The sequence below is a fragment of the Cryptomeria japonica genome, chromosome 6 (assembly GCF_030272615.1).
Source record: "Cryptomeria japonica chromosome 6, Sugi_1.0, whole genome shotgun sequence".
In the NCBI taxonomy this organism is placed as follows: Eukaryota; Viridiplantae; Streptophyta; class Pinopsida; order Cupressales; family Cupressaceae; genus Cryptomeria; species Cryptomeria japonica.
The window spans coordinates 119,150,729-119,175,400 of record NC_081410.1 but is presented as its reverse complement, the minus strand read 5'-3'; the positions used below and the strand labels follow the sequence as shown (position 1 = coordinate 119,175,400).

At 38.3% G+C, this 24,672-nt stretch overlaps 1 protein-coding gene across 4 annotated transcripts in view; it reads right to left on the bottom strand.

Moving 5' to 3' along the window:
- The window catches only part of LOC131053733 (fatty acid amide hydrolase), a 237,331-nt gene that overhangs the window by 99,744 nt on the left and 112,915 nt on the right, over nt 1–24,672 (bottom strand). For all 4 annotated transcript variants that reach the window (XM_059207212.1, XM_057988365.2, XM_059207213.1 and 1 more), the window contains one exon: nt 1,879–1,930. In XM_059207212.1, the coding sequence (XP_059063195.1) occupies nt 1,879–1,930 (52 nt within the window). The remainder of the gene's footprint in view (nt 1–1,878; nt 1,931–24,672) is intronic.

The window sequence follows — 24,672 nt, the reverse complement described above, 5'->3', positions numbered from 1 at the left end:
TAAGCGTTAGGCTCTCCACTAGGTGGAACATACTTGGCAGGCTCTTATAGAGAAGGCACAGAAGGCTTGAGACCAATTGGCACAGGAACACTCTCTAGTCACTTCTTTGGAGAAGAGGGTGGGTGAGCATGAACAACAATTGGCAGATAGGGACTGACAGGTGGTGGAGCTGACTTCACAGTTGGGAGGAAAGGATGAGCAACTCACATAGTTGAACACACAATTGGGAGCAAAGGGTAGTGAGATTGATGCAATGCATGCAAAATTGATGGAGGCAGCTTACATGGTAAAGGCGTCTCGCAAGCGAGAATTGTTGGCAACTCAGTGCCTCCAACTCTTGCAGCAGCACTCGCAGCCTTCCACCCTGACATCCTCTCTATTGCCAAGGATGTTCTCTTACCCTCCTCACTAATTGTTTACTCTACGTAATCAAGTACATTCCCTTCAGGAGTAAATATTCACCACTAATCAACGAAGCAATGTATCAACAACTGATAGGTGGTTTGATTATCTCACCACCACTTGGCTGTAGATATATTTTGCAATAAGCTGTCTTTCTCAATTAATGTCCAAGCCTCAAGAGGAACATTGGCGAACTACAAAATGAGTCCTTCAATATGGCAATGGGTGTCCTGACTTTGGTATTCCATATCAAATATCTATTGACTAAATGCTAGAATGATATAAAAAATGTCAAATTCCAGTTGGATTGGATAAATTCATGCGGAAGTGTACTACAAGTTATTTGTTCACACATGGTTTAGGAGTAATCTCCTTGTAGAGTAAGCTACATCACTTAGTTGCCTCATACTCCATGGAAACATAACGTAATCGCAAATACAAGTTGTGAGGCAATGTGGTTACAAAGGATATTGGTTGATCTCCAACTAAACCAAACAACACCGACCCTACATTTCCACAATAACAAAAATGTTCTCAAGATGTTCAAGAACCTAGTCTATCATGCAAAAACCAAACATATTCAATTCCATCACGATTACATTCAGAATGTGGTTGATAGTGAAAAAATTTGTCTTTATTTTTGTCTTACAACAAAGAAAACTGCTAAAATAATGAGTAAACCGCTTAGTAAATCTATGTTTCTCAAGTTTAGAGTTAAAACTGGAATTGCTTCTAATTCACTCATTAAGGGAGGGTAGTAGATTAATGTAGCTTTGTCATAGTAATATTTGCAATGTTTAGATATTGCTAGCACTATAGAGGTCTAGATGTTTTAGCCTACTTAACTTGTGTTATCATCAGCACATTGTTGTAAGTAAAGGTTTATTTGTTATGAGTAAAGGATTTGAAGATCAAACAGTTAATAGGTGGTTTTCTGCCAAATCCCAATGTGCCCACAATTCATGAAAGAGAATCCAAGCATAGGAATGACTTCTAAGTTATTATAAAGATATGCATACATCACAGTACTTCAAGTTTTTTGCATGTGTCCATACTAGTCTGCATACATATATAAATACAAGCACATAACAAAATTTGTAAAAAGATTAACATCCATATATTTGCCTGTGCATACCTTTAGTTGTTTTCAAGCATTCTAGCTACACAGATGTAAATGAGCATATAGAAAAGGAAGCAAGGAAGAAGGCACAAATGAAAGCTAGTAGTTTGGAGATAGATGGTTGCACATCTATAATTATTGTCACTATAATTGTAGACGCAAAAGACCGCATATTAAACATCTTAATTGAATTGTCATTAAAACCAAAAAACACGTATATGCATATATCTCAGTCTATTTAATGATAATTTATGAATTTATATATGTAGGTATGTGTATACATGTGTCTGTAGCTTGTAATTGTCAACTATAAATCATAAATCTAAATCATCTGAATAGAAAAAGAGAATATCTACCGGTCTTAAGCGAGCCAAATCAACTGTTGATGATCCCAATATTGCAGCATACCTGAAGCAGGGGACATTCGACTTGATCAGAAAATCAAGTGCACCATATTGCGACCATTTTTTTTAGTCAAATCTAATATTCCCAACACTTAACAGGGCCACATCAAATCAAATTTGTTTCTCATAACAAGTCAGAGTGAATGAACTAAATACACATGCTTAAATTTCAGCTCCAGTTTTTACAATCATTTCCAATCTTATAGCCCAGCTGGAAAAGATCATTGTGTGTCTTTTACACGAAACTGATCCAGTACCTATGAAAACGATGGCAGGAAATCGTAAAGGACCAAAACTGATGAATTTTGCTATAACACTCACTGCTTTAAGAAAAAAAGTTATAGAATAGTTCTGAGGCTCATCACTGATCTAAAAATAGATCAAGTTAGTGAAATTGGTTAACTTGATCACTTAATGTTGTTCAAATGAAGATTTTCCCTGAACATTACATACTTATGACTCATTCCACCAAGAAATATAACCAATAGAATTCTAGAGATCAGATTGTCAAGCTACAATAGAAATAGAGGTGCATAGAGTAATCTAAATTATAATTACTAGACTCAAACTTGTAGACATTAAGTTTCCACAGTCCATAATTGTATGGTGAAAGCTTCTGGATTTGACTGTGTGTTCTTTTTTGTTATCAACGTTTCGAATCATACTTTATGATTCATCATCAGGATGCGCTAGAGAAGAGAATAAGTGTGAATTGCAGACCAAAAACCAACTTAAATAGTGTAGGGGGTTGGTGGGAAGGAGGGGAGGAAATGGCACAAGGATCAAGAGATAGGAGAGAATAATAAAATAATAAAAAGGACATAAAAGAAGAAAAACTACTAAATGTAAAGAGAAAAAATAATAAAGACACAAATACAAGTAAACAAACAAACATGAAAAAGAATTAAAAAAATTATATATATATATATATATATGTGTGTGTGTGTGTGTGTGTGTGTGTGTGTGTGTGTGTACATATATATGTGTGTGTGTGTATACATATATGTGTGTGTGTGAGAGAGTGCGCGCATGCGCATAGGTATATACATATATGTATATATATGTACCTATACATGTGAATATATGTATATGTATATGTGTGTGTTTATATATATATATATAAATAAGAAGACAACCACAAAGAAACAAACAAAATGGGGGATCAAACAACACAATACTAAAAATGACAAGAAAATGAATAATAAGACAATAGAACCAAATAAAAGTAAAACTACGCAATATAAATGAAGCAACAACAAAGAGGGGGCACACCAAATAAAAATTTTAATCAAGCAAAACTTAAAAGAAAGAGAAAAAAGACAAAAAAAAGGGGGGAACAACAATAGGAAAATAATAAATGAAAAGTAAGAAAGAAAAGGAAACAAAACAATTGAAAAAAAGCAAGAAAGATCAAAAGAAAAATAAGAATAGCAATAATGGAATAATGAAACAAACATGAAAACAACCAAAGCGAGCGTCAAACAAGAAAAAAGATAAATATTAGAGAAAAGAAAAGAGAAAGAACGAATACACATGTGTATACGAGTGAGTAAACAAACAAACAAACACCAAAAAAATACCCAACCAAAAGATTGAAAAGGCTAAAGGCCAAGGTCCAAGGAAGGGAGGGGGGGGGGGGGACGTTTGCGACAAAGCAGTCAAGAGGGATGGGCAAGAGAATCATTTCTAAGGCTCGCAAGTAAAGGGTACCAAGAGAAACTCAAATTCCAACCTTCGTCACAATTTAGGTTGGTAGGGTGTTTGTTGATTTCTACCACCTCTTTGAGTTTCCTCTTGAAATAGTTATCTTCTTTGGCTAGGATTTGGGTATTTTCTAGGCAAATGTGGTGCTTGGTTTTGGAGGAGTGCTCCGCTAAGGCAGATTTGGAAATTCGCTCATGCCTTATGTCAGCACCATGTTCTTTAATTCCGATGCTAAAGGAGCAACTCGTTTCCCCAATGTACACACTACCACAAGAACACGAGACCTTATAGACCCTAGGGTTAAGAAGGGGGTCAATTTGATCTTTAAGAGAGGGGAGAAGGTGTCTTAAGGGTAATAAGGGTTTGAAGGAACAAGTGAGACCTTTTTTATGAAGAATCTTCGATATTTTGTTGGAGATACCTTCAATGTAAGGGAGAGAGGCAACATGATTGACACACGGAGGCAGGTCTCTTGGTTTGGAGAGGAAACAAGATCAAGCTTGATTGAAAGCTCTCTTGATTTGCAAACCTCTCCCCTCCCCCCTGCCCTTCCTTGGACCTTGGCCTTTAGCCTTTGCAATCTTTTGGTTAGGTATTTTTTGTTTGTTTGTTTACTCACTCATATACATGTGTATATGTGTATTCGTTCGCTCTCTTTTCTTTTCTTTAATATTTATCTTTTTTCTTGTTTGACGCTCGCTTTGGTTGTTTTCTTATTTTTCTTTTGATCTTTCTTGCTTTTTTTCAATTGTTTTGTTTCCTTTTATTTGTTCTTATTACTATTTTTTCCTTTTCTTTCTTACTTTTCATTTATTATTTTCCTATTGTTGTTCCCCCCTTTTTTTGCTTTTTCGTCTTTCTTTTAAGTTTTGCTTGATTAAAATTTTTATTTGGTGTGCCCCCTCTTTGTTGTTGCTTCATTTATATTGCATAATTTTACTTTTATTTGGTTCTATTGTCTTATTATTCATTTTCTTGTTATTTTTAGTATTGTCTTGTTTGACCCCCCATTTTGTTTGTTTCTTTGTGGTTGTCTTCTTTTATATATATATATATAAACACACACATATACATATACATATACTCACATGTATATGTACATATATATACATATATGTATATGCCTATGCATACACACACACATATATATAAATGTACATATATATACATACATGTATATATACATATATCTATGTATATATCTATATCTATATGTATATGTATATGTATATATATATATATATATATATATATATATATATATATATATATATGTTTACTTGTATTTGTGTCTTTATTATTTTTTCTCCTTACATTTAGTAGTTTTTCTTCTTTTATGTCCTTTTTATTATTTTATTATTCTCTCCTATCTCTTGATCCTTGTGCTATTTCCTCCCCTCCTTCCCACCAACCCCCTACACTATTTAAGTTGGTTTATGGTCTGCAATTCACACTTATTCTCTTCTCTAGCTCATCCCAATGATGAATCATAGAGTATGATTTGAAACGTTGATAATAAAAAAACACACAATCAAATCCAGAAGCTTTCACCATAGACTCAAACTTGGTAGAGATTTAGCAAGATAATTTTTGGACTTGATCTCAACACTTAAACGTGGCACAATGAAAAAATCATGAGATATACAAATTTTGAAGGAATTAAAGGTTTTCTATGCACTATTCTCTAAATCAATTGTAAAGACATAAAAGCCTAGTCAATTACAAACCACTTTGATCACATACACAAGCGTACATTGAAAAAAGTGAAAAAAAAAGTGGATTTGAGCTAAAGGAAACAAGATTTATAGATATTTATATGTAAGCATTTAGGGGTGGTTTTGGTGTATAAAATCCATGCATTATTATATCCATGGCATCAAAAAGAATATCACAACATGAAGTCATGAACTATGGTAGAGAACTATGTTATCAGGTTCTTCAAAAACTGGTCCTAGTACCCGCTCCAAAATGCTTCAGGATCAGGAGTGACAACGATGCCTTGGGAGCATCCCAGCCACCCTAGGTTCTCCATGGGTACACTCCTAGGGCACTCCCAAGCACTCCCAAAAGATCCCAAGTTCTCACTTGATCCTATTTATTGGTATTTTGATCGAGTACTATTGTTTGACCAAAAATATGTTGTGTTCATTGTTGCAATGTTCATGGCTGCAATCTTTTGTGTTGACTAGAATTCTTGCTGATTTGACTTGACATTCTATTGTTTTCACTAGACGTTAATGGTAAATTGACTAACTTGAGCTTCTATTGAATGTTGTATTTGTTCTTGATATTCTTTAACAAACCGAAGTAGCAATTGAGATGCTTATAACCAGGTTTCAATAGGAAATATCTCTGAAATGGAGCTTGTGGCTAGGAAATGCCCCAAGAACAGCTAGACATCCCCCTTATTTGCTTACGAAAAAGAAAGGGAGACAAAAAAAAATCCTGCTTGGACAGATTGGATAATATTATAAGAGCAAGCTACAATCCATGAACAATCATTTTAGTTTGATCATGTAAAATGATCTCACAATGAAATGGGCATATATTGCTAAAAAATATGAGGCATATTATTTAGGAAACCATCCAATCTTTGGTCCTTGTCAAATTGCACTAAGAAAAGAGGTTTCATTATTTTGTCTTATGTGATGGGGTTGTAAAAACCCAATTCTATATATATATCACTCACTCTACATGGGGTCCTACACTTGTCTCTCACAAAAGTTTGCAATGCTTTTGCCACAATACTAGTGTCACTTAGGATCGAAATTGACTCACAAACCAAAAGCATAATTGTAATTCAATTACTCATGATTTAATTGGAAAAACTTGAAAAATAAAAAAATTTGATGAATTTTGGGAAGGTTGTTTTCATTATTTCAAACCATATAAAGAAAAAAAAAAGCATTGCTTTTCATGTTTCCATCTAGCACAACCCATAACAATTTTTATATTTTACTTTTCAAAGCTAAAGCAAGGGTATAGGGGCAACAAAAGAGCAACAACCCACATTGTCACCATAACAATGAGGGAACACAATTAGGTCACTGAGAGGGGGGGTGAATCAATGAATCTTTAAAACTTTGAATCAAATTGTGCAAACACTAATAATGCAAGTAGATCAAAGACACATGCACACAAGAGAAAACCACATAACACAAGGTGTACGAGGAAAACCCACTGTGGCAAAAACCTCGGTGAGAATAGCTACTAGATTCTACTGCTCCAATCCAGCCTCACAATGAAAAAATTGATTACAACATTTATGGGCACCAACCCAAAGGAGCACCAAGCCCTGAAGTTTATGGGCACCTACCTAAAGGAGCACCAACCCCTAATTTTATGAGAACCTACTCAAAGGAGCACCTACCCCTGCTTTGAACACCCACTCAGAGAATTACAATGACTAAATAAGTTAAATTGATTACAATGAAAACACCTTGTTACAAATGAGTTTTGTAACACCTGAATCTGATTGATATGTTCACCCTACTACTCTCTTATGCTGATTTCTCAAAGTCTTTCCTTTGTCTTTTGATCTCTACAACTCAATGGAATCTACTGCTCAATATCTTCTTTCTATCTCTTTCTTTGACTGCTTCTACTTTTCTTTTTGGCTGCAACACTTGCTCACAAGAGGGGACACCTTTTTTCTCTGCAACACCCTACTGTCTGCTCTCTCTTTCTCTCTTATCAACACACTTTCTATAGCATACTATTTTTTCCGTTGCATACACTTAGGTCAATTTCTCTCAGCTAGTACACCCATCCAACTACTCCTCATCACATCAAATCCATCTTCATTCGATCACCTTTGTACATACATGATTTTCCCTCCAGGAATGAATTTCAAACTTGATCTTCTCTCCCTCTGATAAATCATATCTGCAGGCTGATTGGATCCTCTATACATTCCATCCAGACAAATAGTCGTCTATAATAAATGTATCCTGTAGATGTTCTTCTGCATTCAGATTGCATCTCTAAGCATGGATTACTTTTTTTAGTAATCCTTGGTCTGATATCTCTATCATGGATATTCTCAAGCCTCTCAACAAACTGCAAAAGGGCCTCCATTAAATGCAGCTTCATCTCCTCTCAACTTGCTCTGATTGGATAGAAATCTACCCCATTAAAGTACACCTTCTTTGCAAGTATTGTCTTCTTTCAATCTGATTGGCTTTCATTTGTTCGGCATGCTCCATGTCTTCAAAAACACCGTCCATGTCATTTGGTCTTCCTTGGTCAACCCATCCACGTGGATAATACATCTATTGACATCCATCTGTCTCTGCAATTCAGTCCTACACCTGCGGGATGGTGGAGACTCTCACCCATCTCTTCTCCTTATAACCCCACAATGCCATCTTCCTTAAGTTTATTTGGGCGCGGGATAGCGGGATCCACCTCTTCCTTCACACCTATGTTACCCCGCAAGACCATCACACCTTTATCTTACATGCTGCGGGATAGCAGGATGCTTTATCCATCTTTGTGTTTCTTACCCTGCACGACAGATCTTCTTCAATCCTTCATGTTGTCAAAATCTTCATCTCTATCTTCTAGTCAACCTTCGTCAACCGTCCATGTGGACCAATCAACTATCGGCATTCACCTGTGAGAAGAAAGTCTGCCATTTTGACCGATTTCTGACTTTGGAGTATTTTGCCCAGACTCGATAGTGAAAAGACCTTATCGCTATAGCTCCCAAAGGTTTGGAAGAGCCATTTTGTGTCATACCAAAACGCCATGTTACAACAAAAAAGGTTACCTTATCGGTTAGACATCAAGCTCATCACACTGAAAAGAGGTATTTCGATGTAGTGAAAAAGTGCGACGAAAAGGAAGAAATGTCTTGCAGAAAGGCAAAGTCATGGCAAAAAACCTTTTGTTGCCACTCCAACAAGGGGCCCACACAAACCGGAATATCCGACCCGCAGCCACCACATGGCACCACTGAGCACATAGGTGAAGGGACCCACTCGACACAACACAACCAGAACATACCAAAGAGTCGCCGACACGTGGACATTCGTATGTTGATGTGACCATAAACGTGTCACATCAAAGCCTTTAGTCTTCCTCGTAGGCCCCATTTCGATATAACTCACACAGTTTGCCAAGAGGAAAATAGAGTCACGCCGACAGAGGAAGTCATGCCGAAATGTAGCATTCATCAACAAGACATAGACACATCTCACATCGAACAGAAACCTCCTTCGCCAAGACATGAAACCCGTCACACCAAAGAGATTATATCGGTGTAGCTTCCAAGGGTCGGCCCAAGAAATCAAACATCTTGTCGAAAGGCAAGGTCTTGCCGATAAGGCAATTGACAGCGGGACCCACACAATGGGAGAAGCCAATCTGCGCCTGCCATATGGAATCACAGAGCATAAAGGAGAGGGGCTTGCACAAAACCAACTCGGCCTAAGTAAACCAACGAGCATATGCCACCTAGACATCTACAGACACTCCAACAAAGTGGGCTCGGCTATCGGATATCGGCCAGAAGTTAGAACTGACAACAAAATGACTTCATTTGTTTTCAATTGGACGTGATCACACGATATAAGACATGAGATGCTTGGCGGGGTCTACATCGGAGATCGAAGGATCGGGAGAAACACGAACTTAGGAACAAAAGCGATACACTTCCACTTTTTCAGTCATGCGATAGGCCGATAAGAGACTTGGCTAGGCCCCACACAAATGGACCGTGGCAAGGACGGATCAATCAATGGCTACCACGTGGAGCCGACGAACACTAGAACAAGGTGGGCCTAGCCACCCAACATCACTCACCACACAAAGGGATGTATGTGTGACTCGGTGAGTTTGCAAAGACCAATAAGGGTCTCACTGAGCAGAGAAGTCACCCCAAAAAACCACCATGTCACCCAGTTCAGAAAATATGTCACACGGAGAGAGGGAAGCTATCGGTATAACACAAAAAGGTCTGCATAGCACGAAAATGATCACGATTCACAACAATAGACCAAGTCACACCAAAACGCATGGATGTCGCTGATACTGAAGGAGGGTCTAGTTGAAACAGTCAAACACATTGATTTTCACCATTTTTAATCTACAACAAGAATATAACAGACCCGATGGATTGAGCATGTTATGAGGCCAACTCAATATATGATGCCACATCATTTTCACCTCTGCAACTGATCATTTATGCTTCTTATCTCTTTTGCAACATGCAACTACAACCTGTCCTAGTTGACATCAATGACAACATTTGCCAACAAAAAGGCCTCAAAGACCACAAGGAACTTCATGGTAGATGTTATTTTTCATAATTTTATCACTTTTAACCAAGCTCCAATAGCCTACATTCCAAACCCTTCAAACAATATTTGAGAACCATAGAGAAATAATTAGGCCCTAAGTGATTCTTGATATTTAAGGGTTTAAATTTTTTTTTCTTTTGGTTCTTTTATTTTTCAAGTGCTTCTCCACTTCTCGAGACATGGCTTCCTAACATGCCTCTAACTCTGCCAACCTGGCATCCTTTCCCTCCACAATAGTTCGCTGGTGCTCAACCTGATCCTCCAAGGACACATGGCGTTTCCACTTAAAGGTGGTGAGTTGTGTCTATTGAGCAAGTTGCTCCTACATAAGTGTCATCTGAGCCACTAACTCCTCCCGCATCACCTCCAGAGCAGCCTCTACCTACACAAGTGTGTCGACCCTCGCTATCTTAGCTTCTTCAAGGGAAGAGTGAGCTCACTTCATCCAGAAGAAGACATCCTTGAAGCAAGTCTCCATGCCATGGAGTGAAGATAATTTGCGACCATGCTTACCCACCGCCAAAGGCCTCACTGGATGCCATGCAACCTGCATCTCGGGGGTCTCCGTAGTAGGCCACCCATGGGATGTGAAACAATTAACAAACTACCTCTCACACCCTTCTTGCATAAAAGTTAAAATCTTCTTTGCCAACATCCACCTATCGTAACATCTCTACCACCTCATGTGTTACCAAGGCAATGTCCTCTAGTAGAGCCAAGTATCGCTGCACTGTTCATATGACATAATTACCACCTAGTTTAGAAACCTAGATGGTGAGGTCTTGTGTCTCGTCCTCGCTTGTGTTAGCATTATGTTATATGTTGTCATTGATGTCAAATCTTGTGGTCCGGTTAGGTCTAGAAGTGGTATATTGAGCAGTAGTGGAAGATTGGTATGTATGTGATGTTGATGGTCGTTTGGTGATTTCCCGAAAGATTGGCTTCTCGGAAGATGTGTTGCTGATATTACACAGTTCTATTTTTGGGTCTGGCTTAATCCGAATATCGAGGTGTTGATTCAAATGTCGAGGGTGTGTAACGACATTTTTGTTTTGGGTCCAACATTGGTAATATATGTAGTGTATTGATATGTTCGATGAGGAACATTGTGATGTGGTCTACTTCTCATTCCTTCCCACCACCAGAATGTTTAGTATTGACCTATTTTAGATCTCTATCTTGGCTGGCTTGTAAGATTATGTTATTTCGGAGACGGTATATGTATGTGTATGATCTGAATGAGTTCATGTGGCATTTTTGTGAATGGCTAATTGTGTTGAAGACATGCGAGATTGAAAGAATCTAGTTGTTGTTGTGAAGTGTGTTGCGGATAGTTATCGAAATCAGTTGTGGTAGTGCAAACCGTGTTTCAGTGGTAGATTTTCTTTTCTATCTTTCTTTCTTCGATAGTGAGCCTTTCTAGTCAGTGAGCCCTCATGCAGTGAGCATTCTTGGCAGTGAGCCATCCTTTGTAAAAATCACCTTAACTAGTGTCACCTTAACTGGTGTTTTTATATTGAGAATTAGCATTCTCCATGGTTTTCCCCTTCATGGGTTTTCCACGTAAATTTTGGTGTTCTTTGTGTTTGATTCATGCTTTCATGTTTTATTTGTCTTGATTAATTCTGCTAGTTGATCCGGATCTGTGAATAAAGTTTTAAGAAGATTTTAATTGTCAACTTATTTAGCCCCCCTCTCAATTGCCCGGATATTCAACAATTGGTATCAGAGCTTTGGTTCTTTGATATAGAACTTAACCTCTTGAGGTAGATCCTGATCCAATGGCACACAAATTATCTATCCCTATCTTTAAAGGATCTGATTACAGTTTCTGGAAAGTAAAGATGAGAGGTTATCTAGTTTCTCTGGTTTACAACACTTGGAAGGTAGTGGAGACTAAGTATGTACAACCAGCAAATGGTCTTACTACTTCGGATGAGATTCAAGCCTATGAAGAAAATCAAAAGGCCAGGTATGTTATCTTCAATACATTATCAAAAAATGAATTGACAAAAGTTATTTCCTTGAATACTGTTAATGCATGATAGCTTTGGTAAGATAAATGATTGAATGAGAGATAAATGAAGTCTCTCATTCAATCATTTATCATATCAAATAACCATCAAGAAAACATCAAGCTATTTTCATCTGATAATCATTCCTCTCTATATCGAATCTACTTAGTCAATCAATATCGATAGCATGGTATATCGGTGATCACTGATGGTTATTCAGGTTAATTATGTATTCCGATTTACATCGGATGTGTTCCTTGCAATAAACAAATAATTATCAAGTGCTTTCGGATGGCAAAGTATGCACCGCTTGGGATGTATAACCTTTAGTTAGTGATCGGTGTCAATTAACATAGACACCGATTCCCATCGGTTAATATGCCACGCCAACCCCATCATAAATACCGATTAGCATATGCACTATGTTACGTGAACCTCGATTAGTATCGGGCTGGTAATAAGTTAAACACCGGTTGATAACATATACCAAGGGGTGTGATCAAGTAGTGTCTTGATCGGTCATGTCCATAAGACATGACTAGTCAAGGCACTGCTTGATCCTCCCTCTTGCATATATGTATCATTTGATATTTGTGAAGAGGATATTGAAATCGAAAAATACTCCTCTCACCTGTCAAATAAAGAAGATAGTCAGATTCATAATAGAGATAGAAAACTACATAGATATAGAGAATACATTAAGAATACATCTTGCATATTGAATTATAAATTGAACATCATTTACAAATACTGCTTATGAGGTTTGGCAGAAGCTAAAAGATATCGATGAAGGAAATGAGAGAGTTAAGTTGACAAAAAGACTAACAGCTAAGCGAACGTATGAAAACTTGAAGATGGAAGAAGGAGAAGATATGGTAAGCTATTTTGAAAAGGTTGACAGTGCAGTGAATGAAAGCAAAGAAGTCGAAGGCACTTTGAATGATGAAGATGTAATTGACAAAATCTTGATGACTCTACCAGTGAGTTACAGTGATAAGATCTCAGCTATTGAAGAAACCTATGATCCGAAGTTCACAAGAGAGCAGCTATTTGGTACAGTGACTACATTTGAAGTAAGAAAGTTTGGAAAGGGCAAAGACAAATCAGAGAAAACATTCAAAGCTTCTGAAGATGGTCTAGATGATGACGACAACCCAGATGAGATGGAAGCAAATTTTGTGAGGAAATTGAAGGCAAGTACAAAGGTATGTTACCCTTTAAATGTTCTAGATGTGGAAAGATTGCTCACATAGCTACTAGATGTCTGGAAAATGGAACAAGACAAAAGTTTTGGGAAAATAGAGGAAAGTTCAATAAGAAAGCCTATTTTGTTAAGGATGATGTTGGCATTTCAGGTGATGAATAAGGTGATGAATCAGATTATGAAGAAGGTGATTGTTTGTTTCTGGTAGAAAAGGATGCACCTAGGTTTGATATTTCTAAGATTGTTGCTACTGCATTTCATGCTAGAAGAGATAAGAGTGAATGGTTGATTGATAGTGGATTCTCAAATCATATGACTAGTGAGAAGAGTAAGCTCATAAAACTTGAAAAATATGATGCAGGTTCTATTAGTTTCAGAGATGATTAGACAAGACAAATTGTTGGGATTGGTTCAATTACTTTTGATGGAAAGCATAACACTCACAATGTCTACTATGTGAAGGCTTTACATCATGATCTTTTGAGTGTTGGACAGATATGCGAAAATGGTTATAATTTTGTTTTTCAAGATAATGGATGTGAGATCTAGAAGGAGTCCGAAATTGGTGTAGGAGCACCCAAGGCACCATCAAGCCTCTATGAGGCAAATTATGACGTTTTTTGTGTTTTGAAGGATAAAGGTTGTAAATAAGGTCTTTTAAGACCATATGAGATGTAATAAGGTCATTAAGACCATTGGATGTTAGGTCAAGTCCTATTAGGGTCATATTGCTAATATTGCTCAAAAATTGTCAAAAGTTGTCATTTTGTGAGAAATAGGTCTCGATGGGTCAAAATTGATGTTTAATGGTATGTAAAGGTTTTTTTTGGATCTATTTGGACTTATCTAAGTGATTTTGAGTCATGGTTTGGTCTAGGATCAAGTTCTAGACAAAAGTTGCTCATATTGTCAAAAATTGTCAAAAGCAACTTTTTGTGTTTGAGAAGGTAATTAGGTGTTTGCTAGTCATGTTGGTTCAAAAGGTAGTTATAGACGTTGGGAAGGCTTAGAAACCTTTATAAAGGCCTATCTTTGTTCACTACAAGTTTGGAAGGCATGTACCAAGGAAGAAAATCAATAAATGTTCTAAATTTGCTGCATTTTCTGAGTATTTTTCTACGTGACAGTCTGATCCCTGTCACGTTGTGAGAACTGATTCATTCGTATTGGAGACTCATTGTAGATGAAAGAGGATTGCATCGGCTCTAATTTGGTCTTTGTCTCGTTCAATTTGATTGTTTTTTGAGAAAGTTATCTTAATGTTTTGTAAAACACTGTCAAAACCCTACTAGGGTAAACAGTGACTTAGTAAAATGAAATAAACCTCCATTCCACGATGAACTTAGGCCAATACTGGGTGGAATGGAGGGCCATATCATGTACTTTATTGTAGTTTTTTTTGCAGGGTCCTGTTGATGTGTTTTTTATGCACATGCGAACACAGAATAAAATAACATAAGTATCTTCTCCTCTCTTGAACAAAAACTCTCGGATGTTGAAGATTAGCTTAAGGATCATTCGAGACAACTCCAAGATTCATGAATGTAGGGTCACTACATGTGGATAAGCTCATTGGTTTGATGTGATTATGCAGGAATCACAAGGGGACTTACATTCGAATGCTTGAATGCTTGATTTGTTGGAAATTAGATCCTATCTACTCAATTGGAAGATAAAAAAGAGAAAAAGAGGTAGGGTTTAAGAGAGTCTATTCTAGGCCTTAGAACGTAAGAAGATAGATAAATGACTAGGTAGAATGCTACCAAGCTAGGTCTCACCATCAACTTGAACAATTTGACACAAGCTCAGTGCAATCTTCTAAAGATGTTTCAAAGATGTTCGAACCAATACCACCAAACATTAATCACCATTCAAGTTAATGCATAAGCAATGAGTGTAGGACGATTCGAGGTTAAGCTAATGTCATTCCAGTTGACCACGCAAGGCACACTTACAATCAGCAAGAGGCCAGTGGTATGGACTAAACGGATTCCACATAAATACATTCAACGACTTCTTCCATTCAATCTAATTAACATAAAAACAAATGGAGAAGTAGAACCATGAGGCTTGTTGAAATAACAAATTTCACCATAACTTAAATGAAAGAGTGTCTCATTTACAAGTCATACCAATAACTCTTCCTTCTCCTAATCTACTTCTATTCTAATCGTTATTCTTCTATTATTCTATTCTACTCACTATTAGCTAACTATTCTCCAACTATTCACTAATAGCTATTAACCTTTACAAATGAAGAGCTTGAGCTTTATATAGAGAGCTCATTTACAATTAACACATAGGATCAAATCTCTATCAATGACTAAGATTTTACAATGAAAACCCTAATTAGGGTTTGTTACAACAAACTCTCCTTAGCCAATGAGAAAATTACATTCAATGAGCATGGACCAATAGATGTCAAGGGTAAGTACATCGCAGTTTGTGCATCCATGGGTGAGTCTGGTACATTGAATCAAGACTTGTTGAGGTAGACCTTCCCTGATTGGTGAATGGTGACTAGGATGATGACTAGGACGCCACCTTGAACTTGCACTTCGTAGTCTTGATTTAATTGATCTCTTCAACATTCTCTAGCTCGCTCAAAGTAGTGGTGATGGGAATTATTGATGTAGCTGAGTCCTTCTTCCACCTTTGCTTGCTTACCTTGGAGTGATTGTATGACTTCTCCTTAACACTCCTCTGATCTCTTCATGCCTCCAGGGTGTGGTGAGAATCTTTAAATATCTTGAGATCTTCTCCTCCTTGATGTCTTTGTATTTGCTGATGAAGCTTCTTTAAGGCATCTTCCTTGTATCTCAACTTTGATGTGGTGAGAATCTTTGAATATCTTGAGATCTTCTCCTCCTTGATGTCTTTGTATTTGCTGATGAAGCTTCTTGAAGGTATCTTCCTTGTATCTCAACTTTGATGTTGAAATTTGATCCTAGAGCGGCTTGTTTCAATCCTCCTTCAATATGATTACTTGATTTCTTTCTTCATTTCCCGCAAAACAAATAAGCAAGCATCAAATACATATGATATCCCTTATATTATAACCTCCTAGTTCGATGTAATTATGTGATTTCATGTGATTTGCAGGTTTAACAAGAGCATCTATAGAAGGGGTCACTCCTTGGTTGAAGCAAATTTCTTGTCTTCTTGATGAATTCGCTTCTTCTTTTGTGACTTTTGCTGTCACCAATGATTGGAGTTTCTGCTTGTGGATCAGTCTTGATGTTGATGCTTACTGAACTCACTGTGGATGTAATCAAATTCGCTGATGATATGTTTCCTGAATCAGATTTGTTGTTGATATTGATTGGGCTCCTTGCCCTGCTGATTGAATTAGCTAGTGGAGTTGATGGGGACTGTTGACATGCTGATCAAGTTCACTCTAGGAGAAAAGGATTGCATTGAATTGGTGACTAAATGATTGCTTCAAGTCTCCTTATATAGGTATCTTAATGAGGAGATGTGTCTTTTTAGGGTGAGGCCGACTCTGCTTTGGCAATAATAAACTGTCTTCCTCATGTTGGCCGACTTCACCTCTTGCCAAAATGCTAGAATTCTCTCTAGGACCCTTAGGAGGACATTCGCCCTAGGACCCTTGGAAGGTACATGTTCTTCAAATCAGTTCACTTCATGTCTTTTCGGCGGTCAAAGCAGATTTTTTGCTCTATATCCTTTCTAAGGACAGGCCCAAAATGATAAATTCGGTCTGTGTCCTTGAGAAGGACAAGGTCAAAGTGAGGTTCACTCCCTGTCCTTGGCAGGGACAGGACCAATTAGCAGTTTTCTCTATGTCCTCTCTAAGACCAAGCCTCCTAAGGCATTTCGCTCTCTGTCCTCTCTAAGGACAAGACCTATAATTGATCAAGTTCGCTTGGTGATCTTAGCAAGGTACATTCTCATCAAATGAGCTTTATGTCTCATGGGCGGACAAGATCAAAACAAGCAGTTTGCTCCATGTTCTCTCTAAGGACAGGCCCTATAATGATCAAATTCGCTCTATGACCAGCCTAAGGACAAGACTTACATGACAGTTCGCTCTGTGTCCTTGATGAGGATAGGACCTATATTGTAAATTTTGCTCTCTGACCTCCCTAAGGACAAGCTCCCAATGAAGTTCGCTCTCTGACCCTTAGCAGTGTACATGGAAAATTCGCTCCAAACTTAGAGCAATGTACATGGCATTTGTGATGATATTCGCTTCCCTTCTGATCTTACTTGCATAATAATTTGCTCATCCTTTTGACTTCAATACTTGAGCGTTTCAATTTACATTCTTGGAGGTTCGATTCTTTGAGACTTAGATTTTAACCTCCATCTTTGTGACTTGTAAGAGCGAATTTCATCCTTATTTGCATTTTTAACTTCCAGCTGTTTAGGTTGGGGTCTCGTTCAAATACTTCTTAATTTCATCCATCTCACTTCCTTCTTGATTTTGACTTCTCAAGTTCGCCTCATCTTCCCTTCCAAGTGTAGTTATAGTTCTTCCTCTTACATCGTTCAAATACTCCTCATGATCTCAGGTTGATGAGCAGTTTTCTTAGTAATTTGCCAGCCTTCATTTTCTAAGGAAGATCAATCTGGTGCTTCATTTGTAGCAGATGATTAAATTGATCAACTTTGATCACTTAGTTGCTCCTCATGAAATCGGTCCTCAAGGCTTGGTTTGTGTAATCTGTTTTGAAGCAGCTTTGTAAGCTTCATTCGTACAATCTTGGGCTTACTGAGCAAGCACTCATCAAGGTCACTTTCTTCTTTGAAAGTTAATCCCATTGTATAGATGCAGCCTATATGATATGAATTCACACACGATCTTCACTTAGATCTGAACTGAGCTGAATCTGTGATTGAATTGTATGGATATCCACCACTCTTCCTTGTTAAAATTTGCATTTCTGAGTTCTTCACTCTCCCTATATTGAATGTGAAACCTGAATTCTTGATTGATCTCCTTCATTTCATGCTCCATGCATCCTTGTTCCCATTAAACCTGGAAACAAACATATTTTGATCAAGATACTAGAAAGAGAACAATGTTTTCTCAAATCTGGAAATAAATTTCGAATCTGATTTCCCTTATTTCTAATATGGATTTGCTCCTTTATGTTGTTATTTGCTTCTGCTCTTTTATACTCTGATTTTGAATTTGCTTTGATTTACTTCATTTGAATTTAAATCCCAAATGGTTTTGGTCTAAAGGACACGTCTTTAATTTCAAGGGCCAGCTTCCTTATCATTAACTCCACACCTTGCAAGGAAATGGTAAGGTGGATGCTTTCTTCTTTTCTTTCTCTTAAAAAAATGTCTTAAAACTTTTAAATCTCCACCTTAGAGTTTGGTGGGGCCCAAGCAACGATGTGGCAAAGCATGTGGAGACTTATAAAATTTCCTTCTTTAAAGTTTGTGGGCCCAAACAGTTATACGGTAGAGAGGGAGAAGAATGAAATACTCTCCGTCTTAAGAAAACCTTTTAGATCTCCATTTTAGAATTTGTGGGGCCCAATAATATATGGCAGGGTAGAAAGGGATTAAAGGCAATGAGGGGGATGGAAAGGGGTGGTAAGGAATAGTCACGGGAGTAGGATGTAAGGAATGTAAGGGGGAGGATAAGAGAAGTGGGATGTAGGGAGGGGTAAGTGAAGGTGGAAACGGGGGTTATAAGGAGTGCTGCGGTGGGAGGTTAGGATGGGGTATAAAGGGGATAATGAAGGCGATAAAGGGGGTAGGGTAATAAGTGAGTGTGGATAGTGAATGGGTAGGTTAATGGGTGTGAGGTAGAGGTAAGCTTAGAGAAAGGTGAGAAAAAGTATGAGTTGTGGGTTAGGAAAATGGGGGTTGGGGAATAAAGGTAGACGAGGATAGATAAGTGGGTAGGGAGGTTAGGATGGGGTATAAAGGGAATAATGAAGTTTAGGAAGGGTAATGGTATAGGATGGTTAACAATGAAGGATGTAGGGGAATGTAAGGTATAGTTAGGCTGGGATATAGGTAGTGGTAGGAGTAGGCTAGAATGTAGGATGGAAGGGTAGTGGATGAGTATGCTAGGATGGGAAGAGGGTTAGGTAGGTGAGGGTATAGGTGAAGGTAGGTGAAGGTGAGAGTGAGGGTGAGGTAGAAGGGTAGGTGATGAAAGAAGATGGAGGGATAAGGGATGTGGAAGGAGATGGAAGTGGTAGTGGAGGTTAAGGTAAAGGAAAATGGGAGGGATCAATGATGGAGAGGTGGAATGATGATGGCAATGGTGAGGAATGGAAATGGGTGTGGTCAAGTTTGGGTACCCATAGGTAGTGCTGGGAGAATTTGAAGTGATTATGTCTTGGCTGGGCAAAGGGAGTGTCGAACCTTACTTCATCTCCAAGAGAGATATTTGATCAACTCCTGAGCAACTACAAACAAAAAGGTTAATAGCAAAGACTCGACAACAACCAACTAAGGTAAGACAACTAACCTAGAAAGCGAAAAAGTGGGGGTCCCCATTTGCGATGGCGTAATGTGTGAAACTGAATACCTCACAACAGGTCCCATGCTCAATTTTGCACGTGCAAATTGATGTCAAATTGCTGATTGACAGTGCCACAGTCTGAAAATACAGTGATCTCTTGGAGTTTTGGGTGGTGTACTTGTTTTGATGGACTTGAGTGTTCTTGTGGAGGAAGTGAGGGGTGTGTAAGAGGGTTCCCAACATATTCCAAGTGTCTAATAACCTAAAGAATCACTGCAAACAAACAAATGTTTGACTGTCCACAAAATCACATTGACTGTCCCAGTTTTGACAGTGCCTTGAATCACTGCACTCTACATGTTTAGGAGTGGATTTGGGGTTGGTTTGGATGTCAGAGGTGTAGTGGGGTGGATTCCCATCATCATTTATTGCATTTGAAGGGTTGTGAGCAAAGAACGGTCCATTCAATGATGACTGTCCTAAAGCATGTTTTGACTGTCCTAAAACAGTGAATTGGTAATTTGGTAATGACCTTGTAGGGCGGTTGGGAGGGCAGAGAGACAGCCTTGTCTAGACATGTTGGAAGTATTTGAAGGTGTGTCAAGGAGGATATGACTTTTGTGGGAAACCATTGCATGTTGGGGTTTGAGTACTAATGGAGTTTGGGAGTCTTAAGTGGGACAGGCCTAGTATTGTTGGCTATTAAGGAGATCTATGGTGTTTGGGTGTTGAAGTACTTGGTATAGCGTCTAAACATGTTGGTGAGTCCTATTTGGGCATGTTTCCATGATTGGATGGAGGTTGAGAAGTAAGAGTGTGTCTTTGGGGTATTGGGCCAGATTGAGAAACTAGTGGCCTTGTGAGTACCTTGTAGACTGGAGGGGTGTTATCATCTATTTGGATAGGTGAGTTGGGAGAAAGAACTCCCTAATTGGTTGAGTTTGGTGGATGCTTTGCATCAAAGTGGTATCAGAGCAAGGGAGTAGGTTCTTTGAAGTTGAGAGAAGGGAGTTTGAGTAGTTGAAGGCAAGATGCCTCCAAAAAGTGGATCAGCAGTTGCTAGGGAATTGAAAGCCCTGAAAGAGAAGGTTGCAGCCTTAGAAGCCAGAGATAGGAGAAGAAGAACCAATGAAGTTGAGAGTGATCAAGAAGGAGAAGAGAATGAAAATGAAGTCCCTCAAGAGGTTGAGTTGGATCCAGAGGAAGCAAGGATGGTTAGGCTCCTGAAGGCAGTGAAGGCAAGTGACCACAAGCCAAGGCAGATCTATCAATGTATGGTGGTAAATTGGATGGTGAAGATGTGATGTTCCGTCAAATTAATACTAATTAGTATTAATTATGAAATAAATTTAACTTCTTATTTTATATTAGTTTTCATATTGACTAATATATTATAACAATAGTTAATTGTTATGCTTCCAATACAGCAATAAAGCTTAATTAAGAGCTAAATATTAATTGTTTGGTGTGATTATTTGTTATTGCGGGAAGTTGGTTTCCTACGGGTTTCCTACGGGAATCCTACTACCTATTTTTTCTTTAAATAAGGTATGGCACTCACGGAGAGGTATGAACGGAATATACAGGAAATAACGGAAGTGAAGTTTGATAGTCAGTAAGATATCTGACAAGAAAATCAATTCCTTTTGCCAGCTTATCTAGCCTATTGGAAGCAAGGATTCGCAGAGTTTCATAGGAAAGGCACGCTGTGCAGAGGACTGCTCGAGGCTCAATGGAGAGGCGTGTATATACTCCTCTATCTATTGCGATGGTGACACAAAAACTATTCCTGCCCTCGCGGAAGTGTAACCCGATATTGGGTATGGAGTAATACAATCTCTGGCTTGTTCACGGACGATAGAAGGCCGCGTGGTTGTAACTCCGATCGCAATGAGTAATAGAAGTCTTCGTCATCTGGTGCGGTTCTGGAAGCACTAACGAAGACTCAGTAGTGTGCTATGGAAGGTGATTAAACAGAGGCATTCTACCAGAAGGTTGGCATTTAGAAGTGTCTTACTCCGAGGCCCATTATTGGGTAAAGATCCGGTTCCCCGCCGTCAAGAAGGCATATCGAAGATATACCGTAAATATGTGAAGGTTGATATACTTACAGGCCGAAGGAAAAGACGTAATGCGGCCCAGATTTAAGCATTACCGAGGAGTAACAGAATTGTTATCAGTAACAGTCACACACCGGAGGATTGCACAGTAAAACCAAGAAGGAAATGTGCTAACGGTGAGATTCAGAGAAACATCGATCACCCTCAGCACGTGAAGGAACATCAACAGTATCACGAAGACCACCAGGTGCATTGTTATGTACGCTTTCAAATAAATAAACAATGTTGTTTGTTGATACTTGGGATGTTAGGGCAAAGGAATAGAAACTCAGATTATGTTAATGTAAATATCACTGTTGACTTCTTTTCTTCAAAAATCTGCCAATAACTCTCTGGCCATATTAAATATTTTCTGATGAAATAGACATAAACCTCTAAAGATAATTAAGAGAATTCTAAAGTGGAATTTGGATACAAACATGAAATGTGATTAGAAACTGCACAGGATATACACAGACCCTTAGTGATCAGATGGTTAATTCAAACTGGAGATGAATAATAAATTGCAATCATACTTAGTCAGATATTTTACAGAATAGTTAGTCACAATCAGACTTAGACAGGGGTTGTTTTACAGAAATATAATCATCTGCAGTCAAATTTAGTCCGGGTTTTTACAGAAGAGCTCATTGATTGGATTGGGACTCTGGAAAATTACTTTGAGTGTGAGGAAGTGGAAGAAAATCAGAAGGTTAAGGTGGCCAAATCAAGATTGAAGGGTCATGCTTTGTTATGGTGGGATTGTGTGCAAGTTGATAGGTGGAAGAAGGACAAACCAAAAATAACTTCATGGAACAAGATGGTGGAGAAGTTGAAAGCAAAGTTCTTGCCTAATGACTACAATGTTCAGTTATACAAGAGGCTCCAAAATCTGAAGCAAAAGGATATGGATGTGCAAGCATACACTGAGGAAATTCATAAGTTGGACATAAGAGCAAAACATGAGGAAGATGATGAAGAGAAGGTGGCAAGCTATCTCAATGGGTTGAGGTACAATATTCAGGATGAACTTAGTCTCACAACACCAAGAACAGTAGAGGAGTGCTATAAGTTGGCTATGAAGGGTGAGGAGAAGTTGCAAAGAAGACGAGAGACAAGGAAGAGATAGAGGAAACACCAACAGAGAAAGAGGAACAAGACAAACTCAAGAAGACCAAGGAGACACAAGCAAAGGTAAGGAGCAAGTTACTGATTTCAACGGAGGATTTAGAGGCACAAGAGGAAGATTTGGAGGAGGAAGAAGTTCAACTACATTCACAAGAAGATGCTACAATTGCAATGAAATTGGTCATCCAGCATTCAAGCGTCCAGAAAGACAAGGTTCATCATCAGGAGGTGACAGAAGAAGTGAGAAGAGGGTACAACTTGTGCAAGAAGAGGATGAAGGAAGTGTTAATTCCCCAAGAGAATGTGAACCAGAGGTTGGAGAGACATTGATGCTAACAAGAACACTATTGCAGACATCCAAGGAGAAAGAACCATTGTATAGGAAGTCTCTCTTCAAAACCACATGTAAGTGCAAGAATAAGGTGTGTAAGGTTGTAGTTGATTCAAGTTCTACTGAAAATATGGTTTCAAATGAAATGGTTAGTAAGTTGAATTTACAAAGGATTCCTCATGAGTTACCATATAGGGTGTCATGGTTGAATGATAAGCAATCTCTTTTGGTTAATGAACAAGCCATTGTTGAGTTTTCTATTGGTGATTATAAAGATAAGGTGCTTTGTGATATTGTACCCATGGACTGTTGTCATTTACTTCTTGGAAGACACTAGCAATATGATAGGCATGCATTGTATGATGGGAAAGAAAATACATATACTATAGAAGAGGGAGGACAAACATATAAATTGTTTCCACTTCTAGAAGATGATGAGGGTGCAGGTAAAAAGACTAAGGTGATCATGTGTGGAAAGAAGGAAGTTATACCGGTTGACAAAAAGGATCAGAGTACAGTAGCAGACAAACTGAAAACAAATTCAAGTGTAAAGGATGAGTGGGTGAATGATTGGAAAGCTAATGTTTTGATTGGAATGGTAGTGTGCCCCTTGGTGAAGGATAAGGTAATTAAACCATGTGAAAGTGCAGGTACAGAGGTACAAGTTGCTGATAAGACAGTGAATTTGCTGACAGATGTCCAAGGACAGCTTGGTCACGGAGATGAAGAACACAATGCACATGAAGTTGCAGTGGAGAGGAAGACAAATGACAAGGTTTCTCATCAAAGTAAGTGTTTGTTTGAGTGCAGGATAAGGTAATTAAACCATGTGAAAGTGCAGGTACAGAGGTACAAGTTGCTGATAAGACAGTGAATTTGCTGACAGATGTCCAAGGACAGCTTGGTCACGGAGATGAAGAACACAATGCACATGAAGTTGCAGTGGAGAGGAAGACAAATGACAAGGTTTCTCATCAAGGTAAGTGTTTGTTTGAGTGCAGGAGGACAGTGGACAGCCCTCATTCTGATTTGAACACAAAAATGTAGTCTCATTTGCATACCAACAAGGTCATGACTCCTAGTTGGCATCCACATTGTCAATGCTTGAACCCATGGAGCAGACTTGTAGATGATCATGCATTTGGAAGGCATCATGAAATGGATATCAGTCCTAACTCATGGTACATGAGTTTTCTTCTAGGGGAGTTGTATGGTGCAGGAGCACCCAAGGCACCATCAAGCCTCTATGAGGCAAATTATGACGTTTTTGTGTTTTGAAGGATAAAGGTTGTAAATAAGGTCATTAAGAGTCAAGACCATTGGATGTTAGGTCAAGTCATATTAGGGTCATATTGTTAATATTGCTCAAAAATTGTCAAATTGTCAAAAGTTGTCATTTTGTGAGAAATAGGTCTCGATGGGTCAAAATTGATGTTTAATGGTATGTAAGGGTTTTTTTGGGATCTATTTGGACTTATCTAAGTGATTTTGAGTCATGGTTTGGTCTAG